The following is an 18,870-nucleotide window of genomic DNA, read 5'->3' on the forward strand; positions in this document are numbered from 1 at the left end:
ATCTCTGAGCACAGAGTCAGGAGGAAGCCCTGAGCACCCCTGGGTGTGGTGCTTAAAAGGAAAAGGAAGACAAAATTTTTAAAGGTGTGGGCAACCTCAACTCTGTGGTCAGGTGGCTCTTGTGGGATGGGGCTTGGTGGGGGGAAGGACACCCAGATGTCCCAATTGCTGCAGGGCAGCAATCTACACTTGGGACCCCGCTGCCATGAAGTGTTGCAGGGGGCTCCAATGGGGAGAGAAATCACAGATCCCCATGGTGGGCAGGCGCACTGAACGGGTTTATTCTTGCCGGAAGGACAGCACCAGCGGCTAGTGCTCCCTACAGCCCCAGCCCTGAGCACCCCCACTCTCCAGGCTCTGTGTCACTGTCCCAGAACTGTCTTCATGGTGCACATGGGTCACTTCAGTGAGAAACCGTGCATCTCTGGAGTCATGTGGTGTCCCCAGTTAGCCTGATGGGTGAGGTTTGGGTGGTCACATGTGGGGGGTCTCCATCAGGCCCCTAACTGTCAGCAAACTTGGGGTTCACAACTGTTGTGGTGGCACTCCTGAAAAGAGGATTATCCTGGAAAGAAAAGCAGACAGACCTCAGCTGAAGAGGTCCCGAAGCCGGGGTCCTCAGCTCAGGGGGTGCAGGAGGGAGGGGCTCAGCTCAGGAGTGCGGGAGGGAGGGGCCCAGCACATGGGTGCAGGAGGGAGAGCCCAGCTCAGGGGTGCAGGAAGGAGGGGCTCAGCTCAGGGGTGCGGGGGGGAGGGCCTGGCTCAGGGATGCAGGAGGGAGGGCCCGGCTCAAGGGTGTGGGAAGGGAGGACTCAGCACAGGGGTGCAGGAGGCAGGGGCTCAGCTCAGGGGTATAGGAGGAGAGAACTCAGCACAGGGGGTACGGGAGGGAAGGGCTTAGCTCAGGGGTGTAGGAGGGAGGGCTCAGCACAGGGGGTGCAGGAAGGAGGGGCCCAGCTCAGGGCATGTAGGAGGTGGGGGGCCCTGCGGGCAGGCAGCATGGGGCAGGGGCCAGGGGTGCAGGTTGGCAGCATACATTGTTCCACTGGGACTTGAGCTTTTCCTTCTCGAAGCGCCTGTACTCGCGCAGGTCACTCAGGTGCGTTAGCGCCTTCCAGATGACCAGCAGGAGGACACCGATGAGCACCACCCCCGCCAAGGTGCCCCCAACGATGGCTGCGACGTTGGGGCCCTGCGGGCACTCTGCAGGGAAGCCCAGCATCAGGTATGCCTGGCCAGGTTCCCAATGAGAAAAAGGGTGCACCTGTCCCAGACCCCGCCCCCTTGCTGAGAAAGTGTGAGACCTGGATACCCTGATGGACAGATGCCACGTGGGTGAGCGCTGCCCAAGGTGAAGCTCAGGGTCCTGCAACCCTCAGAGAGGGGTGGAGTTGTGGGCATTGAGTTGGCACCACCCCCAACCCCCCCTCATCATCCCCATCATCCTCTAGACTCATCATCCTCTCTCTAACAAAAAGACTCATCATCCTCTCTCTAACAAAAAGCTCCACAGCAAACCTTCTGGAACCTGACAGAGTGCACTGCCTGTGGCTCCCAGGGCCCCCAGCCCACCCCAATCTCCTATGGACCCCAACCTCACCTGGTCCCTGGGCTGCTCCTGAGCCCTTGGCCCAGGCCAGGCTGTGGATGAGCGTCCCACCCACTCAGCACCCGCTCTTGTGCCCACCACGAGCTCCCTACCTATCTCTCATGTCCCCCTCCCACGCCCTTTTCCTGTGTCCCACCACCCTGTGACTCCACTTCTGGAAGAGTGGTGGCACCCCACGACCCTGACCAAGGTGGGGCACCCTTATGGGAATGCGAGGATGTCTCCTGCACAGCCCAAATCAGCCTTCGGGTCCCATCACCAGAATTTCCTCTGGGCCCTTAGGAACTATGCAACACAAGCCTGTCCCCATCCTAGGGTGGGGCATAGGGCTGCAAATACTCAGCGACACTGACCCTGACTGATGGCTGTTGTCCCCACGCACCCCACGAGCACTCAGCTTCTGCGTCAGGCCTGGGGGCGCCCAGACCCGCTGCTGGGGGCTCAGCTCACCTCGGGTCTCCTCCACCTGCAGATCATACTGCTCGTGGCCGTCGCGCTGCAGCATGGTATAGGACAGCCAGCAGCCCTCCGAGTCCTGCTCCTTGCAGCGGCGGCCCGGGGCCGTGAGGTTCCGCAGCTGCAACCCCCCACATGCACGACTGCAGTTCTTGGCCAGCGGGCCCTGGCCGAAGCGCAGGCACTCGGCACACGAGCTGCGGGGGATGGGGACGGGCTGAGGACGGGGGACGGCCTGGCAACCAGGCGAGGACGGGCGCGGGACGGGGGACGGGCGCAGGACGCGGGAGGGACGGACGGTCGACCAGTTGGGGACCGGCGCGGGGATGAGGGGCCCGCCCCCGCCGAGCACAGGGTGCGGGCTGGCGCGGACCTGCTGGGCTTAGGGGTCCTGGGTCCGGGCGCCGGCGACGCGCGGAGAGAGCGGGGCGTGCGCAGGGCGGGTGGACACTCACACGTAAAGCGGGCAGGGCGAGGGGCAGCCTGGACAGTCCTTGCACAGTCGCGGCTGGTAGCCAGCATCGCACTGGCACCTGTTGCATTCGCACCGGCCGCGACCGCTGCACACCGCGCCGCTGCCACCCACGTCCACGCAGCCAACGGTGGACGTGAAGCACTGACAGGCCGAGCCCTCGAAGCCCGGCTCACACTTGCACTGGCCGCAGAAGCAGCGTCCGCGTCCTGGACAGTGGGAGCGGTTAGTCCCGGGCTCCGGACCTGGCCCCTGGCCCCGCTCCGCCGGTGACCCAGGACCGCTCCCCGCCCTGCCCAAGACCAGCCCCAGCGCTGTTCTTTCCCGCTCAAGCCCCCTACCCCCGCCCCATACTCGGCCCCAAGCTCCTTACCCCGCCCCACGTCTATGCCCTGCCTCGTGCCCTTGCCCCGCCCACCCCTAGTCACGTCCATGACCCACCCCGCGCCCTTTGCCACACCCGTAGCACGCCCCGAACCCTTTGCTACGCCCATGCTCCGTGCCACGCCTCTTTGCCCACGCCCCGCCCTTACCACGCCCACTACCGGCCCACGCCCACCACCAGCCCCGCTCACTTACCACGCCCACTCCCCGCCCAAACGCCGCCCCTCGCCCTTACCAACCCCACTGCCCCGTCCACACTCCGCCCCCCTGTCCTTACCACGCCCACTTCCCCGCCCCGCGCCCTTGCCACGCCCACGCTCACGCCCCTCCCCGCAGCACCTTCGCCACCGCACACTTGTCCCTTGAAGCGCTCGCAGTTGAAGTTGTCGCACTCGCAAAACTGCCCGTAGACCTGGCGATCTGGGATGTCGCTGGCATGGCACACGCACTGCCCACACACGCAGTCGCCCAGGCCCGAGCACACCACGGAACTGTTGTCCTTGCGGCAGCGGCCCTCCAGTTCCTGGCTGCTCCTGCCCTGCGTGCTGCACTCGCAGCTCTGACCAATGTAGCCCTCGTCACACCTGCGCAAGGACACGGGTGGCAGCCGGGGCCCCGCTGGCAGCCGCGGGACGCCTCTCAGGTCGGCCAGCACCGCACCTGCAAACGCCGCACTCCAGGGAGCCCTTGTTGCTGCAGAGGTGGCGGTCACGGCTGCGGTCCGGGCAGCTGCATTCACACTGCGGCAGGACGCGCACTGTCACCGTATCCGAGAAGCCCAGCGCCCGGATGACGAACGACTGCTCTGACACACACTCGGAGGCCGTAACCTTCACCTGGAAGGTGATCTGGGGAGCACAGACTCCGGGTGACCGGCAGTAAGGGCTTGTCCTCACAGTGCGGTTCACCCCACTCCAGGGTCCCTTCTATCCCGGTGCCCCGGCACTGAGGCAACATAAGAGGAGCGTACAGTAAGAGCCAGGCAGGCTGAGGCTGGGGCATCAAAGCCCAGTGGTGCTGAGTGGGGCTCAGGGAATCCTATAAGATGCTCGGGATCAAACCAGGGTCAGCCACCGCAAGGCAAACATCTTGACCACGGCACTATCTCTCTGGCCCTCAGGAGAGACCTTTTTAGCAACTATACATTCAATTCTTTTGTTTATTTTTGGGGCCACACCCAGCAGTGCTCAGGGTTTACTCTTGGTTCTGTGCTCAGGGATCATTCCCGTTAGGACTCAAGGGACCATATCGGGTGCCGGGGATCAAATCCAGATTGGCCATGTAAAGGCAAGATACATGCTCTGCTATCTCTCCAGTCACCCTATTTTTAGTGCTCAGGAGCTACTCTAGCTCTGTGCTCAGGGTGCTGCCATTGGTGCCCACTCAAACCCAGAGTGCCTCCATGCCAAGCCTGCACTCAGTGCATTGAGCTGCCTCTGGCCAGGTCTGGAATTATCCAGAACCACATAAGGGACAGGGCACTGGGGCCAGAGTGGCAGTGCAAAGAGTGGGGTGTTTGCCTTGCACGCAGCTGACCTGGGTTTGGTCCCTGGCATCCTATATGGTTCCCTGAGCACCGTCAGGAGTAACCCCTGAGCAACACCGGGTGTGATCCAAAAACAAAACAAAAAAAAATAAATAAATGAAGGAGAGGGCAGCCGGTGCCTCTGTTGTGTCTGGGTCTGGATGCTCAGCCTCCTGGGGGATCCTGCCCATCTGTAGCAGCAGAGTAAAGGGGAGTCGTGGTGAACCCGGGCAAACCAGCTCACCTCTCTGGGCATCTGTGCGGCCTCAGCCCAGAGTAAGTGGGAGATGTAGCCAACACAACCCAGGGCTCCAAGGGCCTCTCAAACACAGGTGCTGAATAATATGCAAAGACCCCCTTCCTGGGACTTTTATTTCTGTGTGGGCTTTTGGAGTCTGCACCATGGTGCTTCTGCACAGGAGACAGCACTGGACCAGAACCATGATCCCCGACTGACTCTGGCTGTGTGAGGCCTGTGTGGGCCCAAGTGCAAGGCTCGGGCAGAAACTGCGCACACGTGACTGCAGCCAGGCATGCCCTCCTGAGACAGGATATGGGATGCAGAATGAGTTCCTGAGACAGTGGGAGGGACAAAGTACCAGTTAGACTGTGGCCTGCTGCGCCTCAGGAACGTCAGTCAGACCAGAAGCCAGTGTGGACCAAACTCTCACAGCACACAGAGATTCTTCTGTAGGCGTGAGCCTTCCCCCAGGACTGGGCCCTCCCACAGAACCTTCCAGAGGTGGGTTGGCAGCTCACCGGGATGTTGATCTGTACCCCATCGCAGTCCCCCCGGGGCTGGTTCACATTGGGTTCCCCTTTGCTGCAGAAGGAGTCGTAGGTGACCTTCAGTGTGCTGGGCAAGTTGCTGTGTTCCAGGAAAACCCGGGAAGACAGTTTCTGTGAAGAGAAACCAGGCTGTCCACATGTAGGCGTTCCTGGTGGGTCCCCTCCTGGCCCCCACTACTGGTCCCCAACCGGCTATTACTCCTAACCCCTCACGTTGTGGACATTCTGATGGGCCCCCACTGCCAGCCCCCACTGTTGGCCTCGCATCCCTAGCCCTGACACGGTTGGCCATGTGCAAGGCAAACGCCCTCTGCTATACAATTTTTCGGGCCCCTATAGGTGCCCTTGATGGTCCCCCACTCCCGGTTCCCTGTCGCAGCCCCTGCTGCTGGTCCCTCACGTTGTAGGCTTTCTTGATAAGCTGAACCACGTTGCTGGAGTCCTGTGACAGCTCCCCAACTGCAGACTTGGGGATGATCTCCGTGAGTTTCTGTCAGGCAGGAGGGTATGGTCAGGGCCACTTTAACTTGGGAACATCCCAGAGCCACCTGAATCCCTACAGGTTTCAGGGTGCGATGGGTCATATACTACTCAAGCCTGGGGTCTCCCGCTCCCCAGACAACATGAATGATCACCACCCCTGCCTTCCAGAACATTCCACCACTGTGTTGTGGACTTTTTCTGCACCTCCCCCCCAATATGCCTCAGCTGAGACCTCTACCCCAGCCGCACACCACTGCTAGGAAGCAGTCCTGAAGACCCCGTGACAGAGATAGCCCAGTGCTGTCCACCTGCAGGCCTGAGGTGGGGTCTAGGTCAGAGCCTGTCCCCTCTGTGACTTGTCCCTAATGTAAAGTTCTGGGTCCTGCTTCTGCTTTAGGGGCAGGTGACAGGCTGCACAAGGAGGTTGGCCCCAGACAGGTAGTCCTGGCAGGTGGCAACTCCCAGATGCCCTCACCTACCTCATAGGTCTTCACCTACCTCATAGGTCTTCACCATCCTCTGGGTCACAGCGAAGATGGGCTGGATGTTGCTCTCTGCCAACTTGTGTGCCAGCTGGCCGACCGACGGATAGTCCTGGAGGGTCTCAGCTCAGACACCCGCACGGACTCTCCCTTTGCCCCCAGCCTTCCCTGCCACCCCAGCATGTGCAGACCAGAAAGCGGAAAGGTGGACGCTGCAGCCATTGCTGGTGTGGGAGCAGGGCAGAGACCCTGACCACTGGGGCTGGACTTCCCGACTCATGCCCACCGAAAGCTCCAGGTCTCAACACCCCAGAGGTCTTCCACTCCCCAACCCTCTGTGCCCCACTGCCCTCTGAGTCCAGCTCCAGGGGGGACCTCCGAGCTGGACACTTCCGGATCCAAAGCATCATTTGGCAGAGGGCCTGGGCAAATGGGGAAAGAAGGGGCTGCAGGCCCCAGGTTGTACCCCGAGCCCACAGGCCTGCTCCCCTAGCCGGGGCCCTGTGGGAGGCTCCTGCTGCAGATGGGTGGGGGCATGGGGGAACTCACAAACTCGTTGGTCCTCTTGTACAGGTTGTCCTCCAGGTGACAAAGGCCGTCGTTGGGGGTCAGGATGGCCCCCAGCTTCCCATCTCCCGCAAAGTGGAAGCCATCGTCCGTGGCGAACACCAGCAGCCGCGTTACGTTGCGCCAGCCAATCTCCTCCTGCAGAGACGTGGTGACTTGCCCCTGCCCCAGTGAGCCAGGGGTCCAGAAGGGCCCTGGCAGGGATCGGGCTCGTGGAGGGCCTGCAGGACTGGAGACCTCACTGACCCACTAGGCACAGTGGGCCCCTGAGCAGGGCTTGGGCAGACAGACCCGTGTGGAACTGTGGCCTGGATGTGTGAGGCCTGGGCTTGAGCCGCAGGGAAGTATCCCAGCAGAGGAAGGAAGCCCTGGGTCAGGCTCGGTTAGGGAAGCACACAGGAGAGGGAAGGGGTGTGGGGGAGAAGCGAAAAGGACAGGAAAGGACACTTGGCGACCGGACACAAGCCTATATGGACCGTTGAACAACCCAGTGTGTGGGACAAGGACGGGCAGGGCGGGACCAACACAGTGGGGTGGGGTCAACTTAATAGGGTGGGCCTCTTTGGCCTTCGGCCCCAAGATCCTGCCCCCACACCAGGGCACCCCCTTCCTGGAGTGCACAGGGATGTGCTCCTTTTGTGGGATGGGGCCATACCTGACAGTGCTCAGGGCTAACTCCTGACTCTGTGCTCAGGGCTCCGTAGGGCTCAGGGGAACATATGGGTTGGTGGAGACTGAACGTGGGTTAGCCGCATGCAAGGCCAGCACCCTCCCTTCAGCATGATAGTTCCCGCCCTGAGACATGCTCCTTTTTACCATCTGTGCTGCCTGGTTTGCTCAAGGTCCCAACCAATGGTGAAATCGGTGATGGGCATTCCACCTCCCCCTCCTGGGTTGGCCCATGTCCCTGACATGGGTGCTCTGAGAAGCTGGTAGGAGGCCCCAGGTCTGGGGAACAGGCAACTTACCGGGCAAGCGGCTACTTGCATCATGGCGTCCAGCCCGCCCTCGGGGGCGTCGAGGTTCCCAGAGATTTTCTGCTTGCCCACCTCGGTCTGGAACTGCTGCGAGTTGTTGGTGAGCTTCAGCACGTGCCTGAAGGCAAAAGGGGCCTGGCAGTTCTCCTCCTTTTTGGGGCATGGGTTCCGCAGCTTCTCAGGGTGTGTGTTAACAAAAGGGAGCACCGTCTTGTCCACGAAGGAGCCAAAGCCTGGAAGAGGCAGGCAGTGAGCAAGGTGGCTGGGGGGGTCACCTGGGTGGGTTGGGATACCCACGGCCACTCACCAATGCGGCCCGACTCTGTGATGCCATTGAGCGCCTGCAGCAGGTCACCCCCCAGCTTCTTGACTTTGTCGAGGTCATCCTTCATGGAGTAGGACAGGTCCATGAGGTAGTACAGGTCGATGGGGTAGCCCTTCGCGCGCCGGAACGTCACGTTGAAGGCTGCTGCCTGGCCTGGCACACATGGGGCGTGAGGGGCTGCAGGGTCCACCTGGATGCCCACCTGGGGCCGTGGCTCCACCCTCCCTGGCCCTGGTTTCTGCTCTGTGACCCCAAGGCCTGCACTGCCCCTGCAGGTGCTCAGAACAAGAGCAAAGTGGGGGAGACCAGCAGGGGACAAAGTGGGTGCGAAAGAGGGTGTTCTGTGGACTGTGTGAATGTGTGGGTGTATGTGAGTGTGATGTCTGTGAGAGGGTGTGTGTGTATAGGACAGTGTATGTGTATGAAAGTATGTGGAGGTGTGACTCTATGTGAGTGTGTTATGTCTGTGTGTGACTGTGTGAGATGTGAGTATGTGTATGTATCCGAAAGTGTATGTGTGTATGTGTATGAGTGTGGGCATATGTGAGCATGAGAGTGTGTGTGTTTGTGAGTATGATGGTGTATGTGTGTGCGTGTGTGTGTGAGTGTTGGGGGCCTGGTGCAGCCACAGGCGTCACGTCACCAGGCAGTCCCGTGTCCCCAGGAAGCGAGCCACGTGCAGACCCAGGGCCCCTATCCACGCATCCAGCCCTGCCGACCATGCTCGCACACCCCAGAGTGGGGTTCAGAGACACTGATACTGGTTCACATGTGAATCTTAGGAACTGTTTCTCTTTCTGCTGTTTTTCTGACTCCCACCACACAGTCCCTTCCCCGTGGCCCAAGACCACCTTTGTCCCCGCTCCGTAAACGTCTGTCTGAGGCTCACTCCCAGGAGTGGGCATCTCCCCGTCACCCAAACTGCTGGTTAATGCCTGCCTGGGTTGCTAAGGGGTGTGTACCAAATGCTAGTTACACATGAGTGTGAAGGACTGTGTGAGTATGACTGTTAGGGTGTGTAAGAGTTGCTTCATGGGGTGTGTGAGTGTGAGGGTATGTGTGACTGACAGTGTGTGTGACTGTGAGGGGGTGTGTGAGAGTGAGGGGGGTGTATGACTCAGGGTATGTGTGTGATGGTGTATGTGACTGTGAGGGGTGTGAGCATGAGGGTGTGTGTATGAGGGTTGTGTGAATGTGAGGAGGTACGTGATATGAAGGGTGTGAGAGTGTGATAGGGTGTGAGAGTGTGAGGGTGTGTGTGTGAGGAGTATGTGAGTTTGAGGGGTGTGAAAGTGTAAGTGTGTGTGAGAGTTTGAGTGTGAGGGGGTATGAGTGTGAGAGTATGTGTGACTGATGGTGTGTGTGACTGTGGGGGTCTGGGTGTGAGTGTTAGGGGGTGTATGACTGAGGGGTGTGTGACTGTGAGGGTGTGTGAATGTGATGGGGTATGTGTGTGAGAGTGTGTGAGTGTGAGGGAGTGCGAGGGATGTGAGAGTGGGTGTGAGAGTGTGAGGAGTGTGAGAGTGAGGGGTGTGAGAGTGTGAGGGGTGTGTGCGAGGGTGCGTGTGAGTAGAGGGGGTGTGTGTGAGGAGGTGTGTGAGGCGAGTGTGTAAGAGTGTGATAGGGTGTGTGAGAGAGGGGGGTGTAAGTGTGTTGGAGTGAATAGTGCTCCCAGATGTTTGAGCTCCGGTCACAGAAGTGACAGGACCCAGCTTCAGAGACTGTGAGGGGGTGCCCTGGGGGACAGGACAAGTACCCATGATCCTTGGCCCTTCCTGTCCAGCTGGTCTGGACCCAGAAGTGTCTCAGAGTTGAGCCCCGCCGCCCTCCCCTACATCTCACCTGGCCTCAGGTACAGCGTCACCCTGGGTGGGGACAGCTGTTGCCGGCCCTGCTGCTGGTCATTCTGGGGCTTGGCCAGGCTGGTGGGATCCATGATGTCATCGGCAGGGCAGCCCTTCAGCTGCAGCTGCTCCCGGGTGTCACAGCGGGCAGAGTCAGGCTCCCCAGGCCCTGTGAAGTTCTGGGGGACGCATGAAGACAGGTGGCACCTGCTTCCTCATAGCCAGGATTCAGGACAGAGGCTTGGGGGGGGGGTGAGTCACAGCAGAGCTGGGGCAGAGTCCCTGGCACCTGCCCAGGTTTCAGGTCGTCAGCAGAACCACGACGGGCCTGAAACGGTCCCCTGTGGAAATGCGTGTGCCCGACACAGCGGGCCTGAGGAAACGAGGGCCCCAGCCAGACTCCGGCCTTGCAACTCGGAGGGGAACAATCCAGGCCGTCACTTTGCACCTGGAGAGTCCCCTGGATCCTGACAGAGAAGGGGGAAGGGGGAGAGGTGTAGGGCTCCCTGGGAGGGACGTGATCAGGGCTCATCCTGTGCCACCAGGCACTGGCTGGCTCCTCCCACAATGTACGTGGCTCCTCCCACTGTGTGCCTGGCTCCTCCCACCGTGTGCCTGGCTCCTCCTGCAGTTCCTCTGTGGGCTGATGTGTGCTACATGGATGTGGTGCCTATGTATGTGTGCCTGTGTGAATGCATATATACTCATACATGCGCACACATATATCATGTTTGCATGTATGTATATGTACCTGTGTCACATATGTGTAAGCATGCACGTGTGTATGTGTGTGTCTGCATATTTGTGTGTAGATAGAGGTGTCCATATGTGCGTGTGTGTAGATGGCTGTGTATGGATGTATGCATGTATGTGTGTAGATGATGCGTGTATGTGCACGTGTGTGTGTACTTGTGTCCTCAGAAGCCCTCTCCACACAGCTGTGAACTTCCTGTGCAGCAGCAGCTTCAGGGGCAAGGAAGAGGGTTTGGTGGGGGGTGCAGGGTAGGGTGCAGCAGGGGTTGAGGGGTGGGGTGTAACGGGCAGTGGGAGATGAGAGGTGGGTGCAGGAGGGAGGGTAGGGTGCAAAGGTCAGCGGTGGTGGCAGTGGGCAGTGGGGGGCAGGGCGGGTGCAGTGGGAGGGGTGCAGTGAGCAGCAGGGGGGAGGGTGGGTACGGGGGAGGGTGCAACAGGCAGCAGCCCGTGGCGCTCACCAGCATCTGGCACCAGGCGCAGCTGGGCCCAGACTCCACGCAGTCCCGACAGGTGCTGACCTTGTACTTGGCGCATTCCTGGGGCAGGGCTTCGGGGAGAGAGATTCTGTGAGGGGCAGGGCTGGAGGCTGAGAGGGGCCTCCACCCCACCTGGGCCTGCAGAAGGAGAGGAGTTGTCCCCAGAACTCACCAGGGCTCAAGGCCAGCAGGGCAAGCAGGGTGAGCAGCAGGGGCCGGCACATGATGTCCTGCAGAAGGGGGGGTGCTGGGTGATGAACAGGGTGGACGCAGGTGCTGGCGGCAGCTGGACAACAGAGGGATGGAGGCCCTCAGGTCACCTGCTGTGCCCAGAGCAGGAGCCAGCCCTGATTCCATCTCCAGAGACTAGGCAGAGCTTGGGGTGGCAGTTACTCATGAGGATCCCCAGGACAGAGCAGGGGGCTTCCTCCCCATGGGAAGCTGGGCCCAAGACCACACTAATCCCCTCACTGGCCAGCAGGCATCAGGCAGGGCCTTCTCCTGGACCCCTGTCTCAGGCAGACCATCCCAGTGCCCAGCAAGGGTGCCCTGAGCTTCCCCACTATGGGGCTGGGGCTTAGCTGAGGCTCGTGGCCGGATCCCGTTCCTGTCTGAGGGTGCTCACTGAGGCCGGGCCCCTCGGGAGGCAGCCCAGGATTCCAAGGGGCCCAGTGAGCTCAGCTCTCTGCCTTCCGCTGTGTGCCCCAAACAATTCTTGTCAACAGGGTTGACAAACTGGCTGTTGGCACCTGGCGAAACTGAGGCCAGCCCTTCTTACAAAGAGCAGAACTGCCCCTGGGTCTCCATGTCCTCCCTGGGGCAGTACCACTGGACAGAACATGTCTCACCCAGAGCTCTGTGCCCGCATGTCCCCAGCCTGGGCCCCCGCGCCACCAGGCAGGGCACCTGCCCACAGCAGCCTCCACCCGCTATGCCTCAGCTTCCTGTGTGCCCTGGGTGTCCTTCCTGCCCCCCGAGGTGTGGCCCCTGTGGCAGCGGCCCACTGTCTCCCAAGATATGGGGTACAGGGTCGGGATGCAGGGCTGAGATCCTCGCCCCTCCTGCGTGGCCCCAGGCAGCCCCCATGGGAGGAGACGTGAGTCCCCAGCGCCAAGGCAGCTACAGGAAGCCCCAGGAAGCACTTGAGTTGGGGACCAGCACTTCTGTCGCCAGCTTTGTGAGGGCCCTGGGCTGTGTTTCAGGACCACAGAGCATGGGGGAGGGGCGTCCCCGGCAGCAGTCCAGAGAGAACAGGGTCCTGGTCGAGGTGGGCCCATGGGACGCGCTCCCCAGGAATCCTCTCAGCAGGACCAGGCCTGACTTGGGATGGTCCTCTGCCCGCCCTCAGCACCTGAGATATTCCGCTGGGCCAGGATGGCTTCCCTGGTACCTGCTCTAGGCTGACTCTAGCTCTGACTGACCCCATCCCCACAGTGAGACCCTCACCCCCACAGTGAGAGCCCACCCCAGAGTGAGACCCTCATCCCCACAGTGAGACCCTCATCCTCACAGTGAGACCCCACCCCACAGTGACACCTTCATCCCCACAGTGACACCCTCATCCCCACACTGAGACTCCGTCCCCACAATGAGAACCTCATCCCACAGTGAGACCCTTATTCTCACAGTGAGACCCTCATCCCCACAGTGAGACCCCACCCCACAGTGAGACCCCGCCCCACAGTGAAACCCTCATCCTCACAGTGAGATCCCACCCCACAGTGAAGCCCCCCATCAGGACTCAGGGTGTACCGCCCGCCAGGGCACATGAGTAATTCCTTACAAGGAATCTGTGAGGCACATCACACAGGGTACATAACACACATGCAGACTTATGATGCACATACATGATATGGTTCACATACCCACACCCATGAACAAGGCACAAACCATACATATACACAAAGCATATGTGTGTAGAAAATGCACACACATGCACAGGATGTACACACGCATGTGCACACATAGGGACATGAAGTGCACCACACAGAACATGTGCAGACACATGTTTGCACATGCACAAGACATGCAAGTGTACACACATGCACAAGAGACACAAGACACATGCATGACATGTGCAGATACACACAGGTACACAATGCACACATGGACACCTGTGCACATAACATGCACAGATATACACATGCGACACATGGACACCCATGTACATAGACACATGAACGTGCATGCACACACACACATGCACAATCACAAGCACAGGGAAGCACACAGGAACACATACACACATGTGGACATGTATGTATGCACATGGACACGTGCACACTGACACATGAACATACATGATACATTCACAGACACACAAGCACATACATGCAACAGGGATACATTTCTGCACATATATACGTACACAGGTTTGTATACATGGACACAGGCACAAATGAGTGCACACACAAAGACAGAGACATGGAGTACATGTAGACACAGGGATACTCAAACGCATACATGCGTGCACACATACATAGACATACATGGACACAATGCACTCTCATACACAATCACGGTAATATGCATTCACACAGGGACATATACATGATTGTACAGGAGCACACACATGCATATACACACGTGTGCATGCACACACTTTCTATTAAGCAGCTTCTCTGCCCTACTACGCTGAGCCCTGCGTAAGTGTCCAACATAAGCTTTTATTTTTTTGGCCCATACCTGTGGTGCTCAGGGGTTCCTCTTGGCCCTGCACTCAGGAATCACTCCTGACGGTGCTCAGGGGACCCTACGGAATGCCGAGGATTGAACCCAGGTCGGCCATGTGCAAGGCAGACGAACTCCTCGCTGCGCTATCTCTTGGCCCCAGACAGCAGACGCTCTGAGGTGCTTTCTTGGCGTGGGAGCTGGGGCGTGGGCAGGCCGGGTCCAGGGACAATGAGGCACATCGGCTTGGCTTCTCATCCTGGTCTCCACTCCCTCTCCCCACCACCAAGTCTTTCACCACCAAGTTGCCCTCTGCTGGAGGCCTGACTCCAGAACTTCTGGACCACTGTGGGGGCAGGCGGAAGGCCACGCCACGCCACGCCACCCTCTAGGCCCTCAGTTGGGGTGATTGCAGGGCCCCAAGGGGCGTCTCCTTCCACACATACAGTCCCGCCTCTCCTCTGCCAGTATCCGGATGTCGGCAGTGAATACCCTCTGCCAGCCCAACCTGTGGGTCCCATGACATGAGGGGCCATAACACTGGGCAGGAGCAGGGCCGGGCTGCTGGGCACAGCACCTCCTGAGCTTCCATTCCACGAGTTTTGAGGTGCCTCACCCCAAGTCTAGGGAGCCCGTGGGGAGGGGCACCACGCCTGCCTGGTCCCGTGTGTGTGTGTGTGATGGGCAGGAACTTGCTTTGTGCGTAGGTGGAGAGTGTGCAGTGAGGTCTCCGCATGGACTCAGGGTTCACAGTATGGAATGGGGGTCTCGCTGCGCTGGCTCTGTGTGGGCTGGTCCTGGAGGAGGGGAATCTTGGATGCCACCTCCAGGGTTCGCACTGGGCAGAGTGGCTCTGTGACATGGCATGAGCCCTGTGACGGGGCACAACAGAGCCACCCCAATACCTGCTGCCTCAGGGGTGCTGACCACCCCGATCCCTTGTGCTGCTTTCCGGTCCCCTGCAGTCGTCAGTTCTAGCTCCTGCCCCACGATGCGGGTGCAGCCCTTCTCGGGGCTCACCGAGGTCACCTGCCCCGGCCCTCCCTGCCCCCCCCTCAGAGCCTCCTTGTTATTTGGGGGTCCTAGGCTGGGCCTGGGGACTTTGACAGAAAATCCTGTGGTCTGTCCCTCCTCTGAGCAGGCTGGGGGCTGGGGGCTCCTTCCGTGGTACCATGGGGAACTAGAGCTATAGCACGGGGGGAAGATGCGTCCCTTGACTACATAGGGCTTCACAAGTCCCTCCAAGAGTGATCCCTGACTACCACTGGGTGTGGCCCACCCTCCTCCAATACATAAATAAACTAACATGCCCGCCACAGGAGGGCTGACAGGGCGCATAGTTTTGACCCACGCTCCAAAGTCTCTCAGCTCGGCCCAGGCACCCTCGCCCCTGGTCTATGCCCCTGGCCCTCGCCACAGCTGCCCTCTCCTGCCCTCCCTGTGCCTCCTGCCCTCCTCTCCTCTTCAGCCAGAGCACTCCAGTGGGGAGAGCAGGGTACAGAGACCCACTGAGGCTCAGCATGGGGTCACCAACCCTCTCAGGAAGGGTGAAGCCAAGGATGATGACAAGAGTGGAGGCAGTATCAGGGATCCCAGTGGGCCTCAGTATTGGGGGGCCCGTGATCCTCAGTATTGGGAGTCCCGTTATCCTCAATACTTCGGAACTGGGTTGGGCTCAGACTCCAGGGTGTGACTTTGACTTCCCACTCGCAGGAGTGCTTGTGGGAACTTCAGTCACACCTCATGCCTGTTCCCTAAAACTATCCCTTCTAAGAGAAGTGGCCCATACACCTCTCAGAAGATAGTTTAGTTCCACACACTCATACACACTCACACAACCATCCACTACCCGCTCACACACCACACTCCAGTCACTCAGCACACAGGCCTGTGCTGGGAGCCCACTCACCTCAGAGCGCGGGAGCTGGCGGCCAACAGTGCCGAGAGGCCTCCTCTGGGGCTTCCTCATCCTGGCTGGGAGGAAGTTGTCGATTTGCTTCACACCCTGTGGCCTCGCCCCCGCGGGGCTCCCCTGCCCCCAGAGCTGTGTGTTGGGGGGGGCAGGGCAGTGCCCAGCTCCACATCCCCTAAAGAGGGGAGAGAAGGAAGGGCTCGACCAGGCTCAGTGATGAGGCCCCCAACTGCCTGGTGATGCTAGAGTGCAGAGGCAAGGGGGACCAGCAGGGGCGGGGAGGGCGAGGAGAGGATGGGGGGCCATGTCTGGGGGAGTCAGACTCATATGGGGACTTCCCTGGAGGGGCAGCTGAGTCAGCTGCGGCCACGAGAGCAGGTGTGGGGACCCAAACACACATCTGCTCCGAAAGGACTGGCACCTGGGCAGCGGGCAGGAGGGACAGGCGTGCGGGCAGGAGGGCACTGGGAAGCGCAGGCATTGGGAAGGAGGCATGGGCACGTGGGCAGAAGGACGGGGCAGTGGGCAGGAGGGAGGGGTACATGGGCCCCACCTGCCCCACCAGCAAAGGGAAGGTGGGGGACAGCAGCTGGGGTGGGCATCGCCCTCGGCCCAGCCACAAAGGCCAGATGGGAAAGGACAGGAAGGACTTGGGTGGTGTGCAGCCTCTGTCCAGAGGCTCCAGGACCCAACTCAGAGGAGGACGGGCCCAGGGTCTGCCCACTGCTGTCCACTAGTGAGACAGACACTGCCCACAACCAACACCACACACACGCACACATACACACATGTACAGGGACATGTGCACACCCACAATACACACATGCGCTCTTACATGCATACTCTCATGCACATACAACACATACATTCACACATGCACACGCATATACACTCCTCTCATATACACAACACAATAAACACAGATACACTCACATCCACACACAACACACATACACTCAGCACCCTCACACACGTACCCAGGCATACAAGTACACTCACACATGATCACACATGTGCACTCACACAGCTGCTCACATACACGCCCCATACGGGAGGTGCTGTCTCTTCGGGCGCAGTCTGGATAGGTCCCAGATGGCTTCTGGGGAATAAAATCCCGGGACCAGGAGCGGGAGCTCCAGCACAGTGGGCAGCTGGCCTTGCGCGCGGCTGGCCCGGGCTCCATCACAGCACCCCATAGAGTCCCGGAGCCCCACAAGAGAGCTCTGAGCACAGAACCAGGAGGAAGCCCTGGGCACTGCCAGGTGTGGTCAAAAACCAAGAATAAATAAATAAAATAAAGTCACAGAACCAGAATGACCAGCCTGTTCTGTAAAGGTTGCTTCTTGGGAAAAGAGGCTGTGTGAGTGTGTATGTGTGTGTGTGAGCACACTGTGTGTGAGCATGCTGTGTGTGTGTGTGTGTGCATGTTGTGTGCGAGCACGGTATGTGTATGTGTGAGCATACTGTGTGTGTAAACATGCTGTGTGTGCAAGCGAACACGCTGTGTGTGAGAGCATGCTGTGTGTGAACACGCTGTGTGACCATTGTGAGCACGTTGTGAGTGTATGTGTGAGCATGTTGTGGGAGTGTGCATACATGTGTGGGTGTATGTATGTGTGTTCGTGTGTGCATGTGTGAGGGTGCGTGAGGCTCCAGCCACAGGAGCCCAGACCGAACAGCTGCATGGGAGAAGAAGCTTTAGGGCGCCACCCCCACTCACAGCAAAGCTAGGAAGCGGGTGTGAGGGGACACTGCGGCTCGGGGTACAATTCCCGCTGCTCCAGGAGGGACCCCTCAGCACTGCAAGGGCCCCAAACCAAAAGGAAAAAATCTCTGCATATTAGGTATATTTACCACAAGTTTTTTTAAAAAATTTTTATTAGTGAAACACCATGAGGTACAGTTGTAGACCCATAAATTTTTGTGCTTGAGTTTCAGTTATACAATGATCGAGTACCCATCCCTCCACCCACCAGTGCCCATTCTCCACCACCAATGATCTCAGTATCCCTCCCACCCCCTATCCCTCCCCGCCCCCCCCCCCCCCCCCCCCCCCCGCCTCTGTGGCTGGGCATTCCCTTTTGTTCTTTCTCTCCTTCTGGGTGCTGTGGTTTGCAAAAGAGGCACTGAGTAGCAATCATGTTCAGTCTATAGCCTACTTTCAGCATGCAGCATGCATCTTCCATCCTCCCAACACCCTTTATTTGGTGCTCCCTTCTCTATTTGAGCTGCCTTTTCCCCCAGCATGTGTGGCTGGCCTCCAAGTCATGGAGTAAACCTCCTGGTACTTATCTCAGGATAAATCTCGGCTATTCTTGGGTGTTAGTCTCCTATTTGGTTACTTTATGTTCCCTAGATGAATGCAATCTTTCTATGTCTGTCCCTCTCTTTCTGACTCATTTCACTTAGCATGATACTTTCCATGTAGTACCACTTGTATGTACATTTCATGACTTCATCTTTTCTAACAGCTACATAGTACTTCATTGTGTAGATGTACCAAAGTTTCTTTAACCGGTCATCTGTTCTCGGGCACTCAGGTTTTTTCCAGATTCTGGCTATTGTAAACAGTGCTGCAATGAACAAACAAGTGCAGATGTCACTTCGACTATACTTTTTTTTTTGCCTCTCTGAGATATATTCCCAGGAGATATTTACCACAAGTTTTAAAGTGTCCGGACTCCTGAGCCCAGACAGACTGCGGAAAGGCCGTGGGGCGCAGAGGCAGGGGGCATCCGCCAAGGGCAGCAACCTGCGGAAAAGAGAGACACGCTCTGGGGTACCACAAACCAAGGTCACACAAAGCAAGCAAACAAGATGCGGGCCTGCCTCAGTCCCGCCTGAGCGAGAGGCCGAGGAAGTGAGCGGGAGCGGGGTCACAGTCTCCCAGAGGACCCAGTCATGCCACATGGCAGAGAGGGGACACCGGGGACTGTGGACATGCGGCATCTGTCGCCGAGCAGGATCTGCCCCCACGCCGAGCAGGATCTGTGCCCCCACGGCCACGGGTCTGGCATGGGGTCAGTGTGTGGGAGGCTAGCAGGGGCCTTCACTGTCTATTAAATCTATTTTCTTTGTTTGGGGGCTACACCCATGGTCTCAGGGACCCGTGTGTGGTGCTGGCTAGCCTCCAGCATCTTCGGTTC

The 18,870-nt window shown here is 59.1% G+C and overlaps 1 protein-coding gene across 1 annotated transcript; it reads right to left on the minus strand.

The window, feature by feature from the left end:
• Positions 1–266: 266 nt before the first annotated feature.
• On the minus strand, positions 267–15,772 carry ITGB2 (integrin subunit beta 2). Its single transcript, XM_056119426.1, has 16 exons — positions 15,722–15,772; positions 11,315–11,428; positions 11,125–11,213; positions 9,912–10,092; positions 8,052–8,222; positions 7,736–7,977; positions 6,750–6,905; positions 6,217–6,312; positions 5,636–5,725; positions 5,206–5,346; positions 3,582–3,769; positions 3,261–3,505; positions 2,521–2,746; positions 2,060–2,262; positions 1,037–1,203; positions 267–565 (listed from the first exon to the last, which is right to left on the minus strand). Exons 2-16 carry the CDS (start codon positions 11,364–11,366, stop codon positions 503–505), a joined length of 2,310 nt encoding a protein of 769 aa, XP_055975401.1. The 5' UTR covers positions 11,367–11,428; positions 15,722–15,772; the 3' UTR covers positions 267–502.
• Positions 15,773–18,870: the final 3,098 nt, after the last annotated feature.

This window comes from Sorex fumeus, unplaced genomic scaffold (assembly GCF_029834395.1).
Source record: "Sorex fumeus unplaced genomic scaffold, SorFum_2.1 ptg000041l, whole genome shotgun sequence".
Classification (NCBI taxonomy): domain Eukaryota; kingdom Metazoa; phylum Chordata; class Mammalia; order Eulipotyphla; family Soricidae; genus Sorex; species Sorex fumeus.

Bases quoted from the DNA above. Each gene is read 5' to 3' on its own strand.
- ITGB2 (XM_056119426.1), bottom strand. From the start codon at position 11,366: ATGTGCCGGCCCCTGCTGCTCACCCTGCTTGCCCTGCTGGCCTTGAGC. The intron at 8,223-9,911 runs GTGAGATGTAGG...CATGTGTGCCAG, and splicing joins GACGCTGTACCTGAGGCCAG to GCCAGGCAGCAGCCTTCAAC. The intron at 3,506-3,581 runs GTGCGGTGCTGG...GTCCTTGCGCAG, and splicing joins CTGGAGTGCGGCGTTTGCAG to GTGTGACGAGGGCTACATTG.